This window comes from Sinocyclocheilus grahami, unplaced genomic scaffold, assembly GCF_001515645.1.
Source record: "Sinocyclocheilus grahami isolate Dianchi unplaced genomic scaffold, SAMN03320097.WGS_v1.1 scaffold9255.1, whole genome shotgun sequence".
NCBI classification, from domain to species: Eukaryota; Metazoa; Chordata; class Actinopteri; order Cypriniformes; family Cyprinidae; genus Sinocyclocheilus; species Sinocyclocheilus grahami.
Genome location: NW_015512490.1, coordinates 7,618 through 8,715, shown reverse-complemented (window position 1 = coordinate 8,715; position 1,098 = coordinate 7,618). Strand labels below are relative to the sequence as shown.

At 30.2% G+C, this 1,098-nt stretch overlaps 1 protein-coding gene across 1 annotated transcript in view; it reads right to left on the bottom strand.

Annotated features, from left to right (window-relative positions):
• Nucleotides 1-602: 602 nt before the first annotated feature.
• Nucleotides 603-1,098, bottom strand: part of LOC107578185 (LIM domain-containing protein 1-like) — a gene marked incomplete at its 5' end in the record, with an annotated part of 1,725 nt that continues 1,229 nt past the window's right edge. Inside the window, 2 exons of the mRNA XM_016264167.1 lie at nt 603-816; nt 939-990. Of these exons, the coding sequence (XP_016119653.1) occupies nt 736-816; nt 939-990 (133 nt within the window). The remainder of the gene's footprint in view (nt 817-938; nt 991-1,098) is intronic.

The window sequence follows — 1,098 nt, the reverse complement described above, 5'->3', positions numbered from 1 at the left end:
TTCTGTTGTTTGTTTGGAAGAAAGACTGTTCCCATTTCTTCAGGAGGATTTTTACATCATTGTATCGATCCATTTATTCACCTTTATCCGTGAAAACAAATAGAAACACAAACACATCAAGCGACCTGTTTGACTTTATAATCCCTTCACAAAACACATCGACATCAGACTCACTATAAAAGGACCATGTCAGTTATACAGAGACGGGTATGTTTCAGAAAAGACCATATTTATCTTAAATAAGTGAGCACTTATGTTTATCACTCACTAAACCGCGACTTTTCACTGAACGCGCCAAATGTTAAATCAGCGTTGAAAACAATAGATGACTTCCGCCTCTTTCCGGTAATGTCATAATAAAAGTCCTGAACAAACTAATCGCAAAGGGCAGATTGCATAGTCAATTTTATTAACTTTTCTTTAAATAAAATGGAAATATCCAATTTAGAATCTCTTATGTATAAATATATATATATTATTAAGTAAACACCATTTTTATGACAACACAGTTTGGTTTGGTGGCAAGTTGAATTAATAACATAATACATGCTATTTAATACTATTAATGATATACTAATGATATCAAAAATATATCATGGCACTTATATATATTATATGGTATTTAAATTCAATTTTCATGTCAACATTTATCAATTACATGGTACTTAACAACAATACAGTGGTACAAAAACATAAACAATGAATAATTATGATTTTCTTCAGACGGAACAGTGATTAAATGTTGCTTTTTCCTTCATAACAGGCCACGTGGTAGCTTTTTCCCATGGACATCACTCGCACAATCTCATTTGAACCCTGTGTACATAAAAAAAAATACTAATCGTTATTTCAAACATGATTATATATCAAATATTACACTTGATATCAAAAATATCTGCAAAATAAAAATATTAATAATAAAAACTGTAGAAATATACCTTAGTAGGAAGGATGAGCTGTTCACATATTGCACATGTCGGTGCCAAAATCCTATAAAACAAAAATTAGGCCAAATAAAATACAATCAGACATAACAATCAAAGAATATTCACGTGTTATATAACTTGGGCTGCTTTTCTAGGCAATAAAATGGTTAAT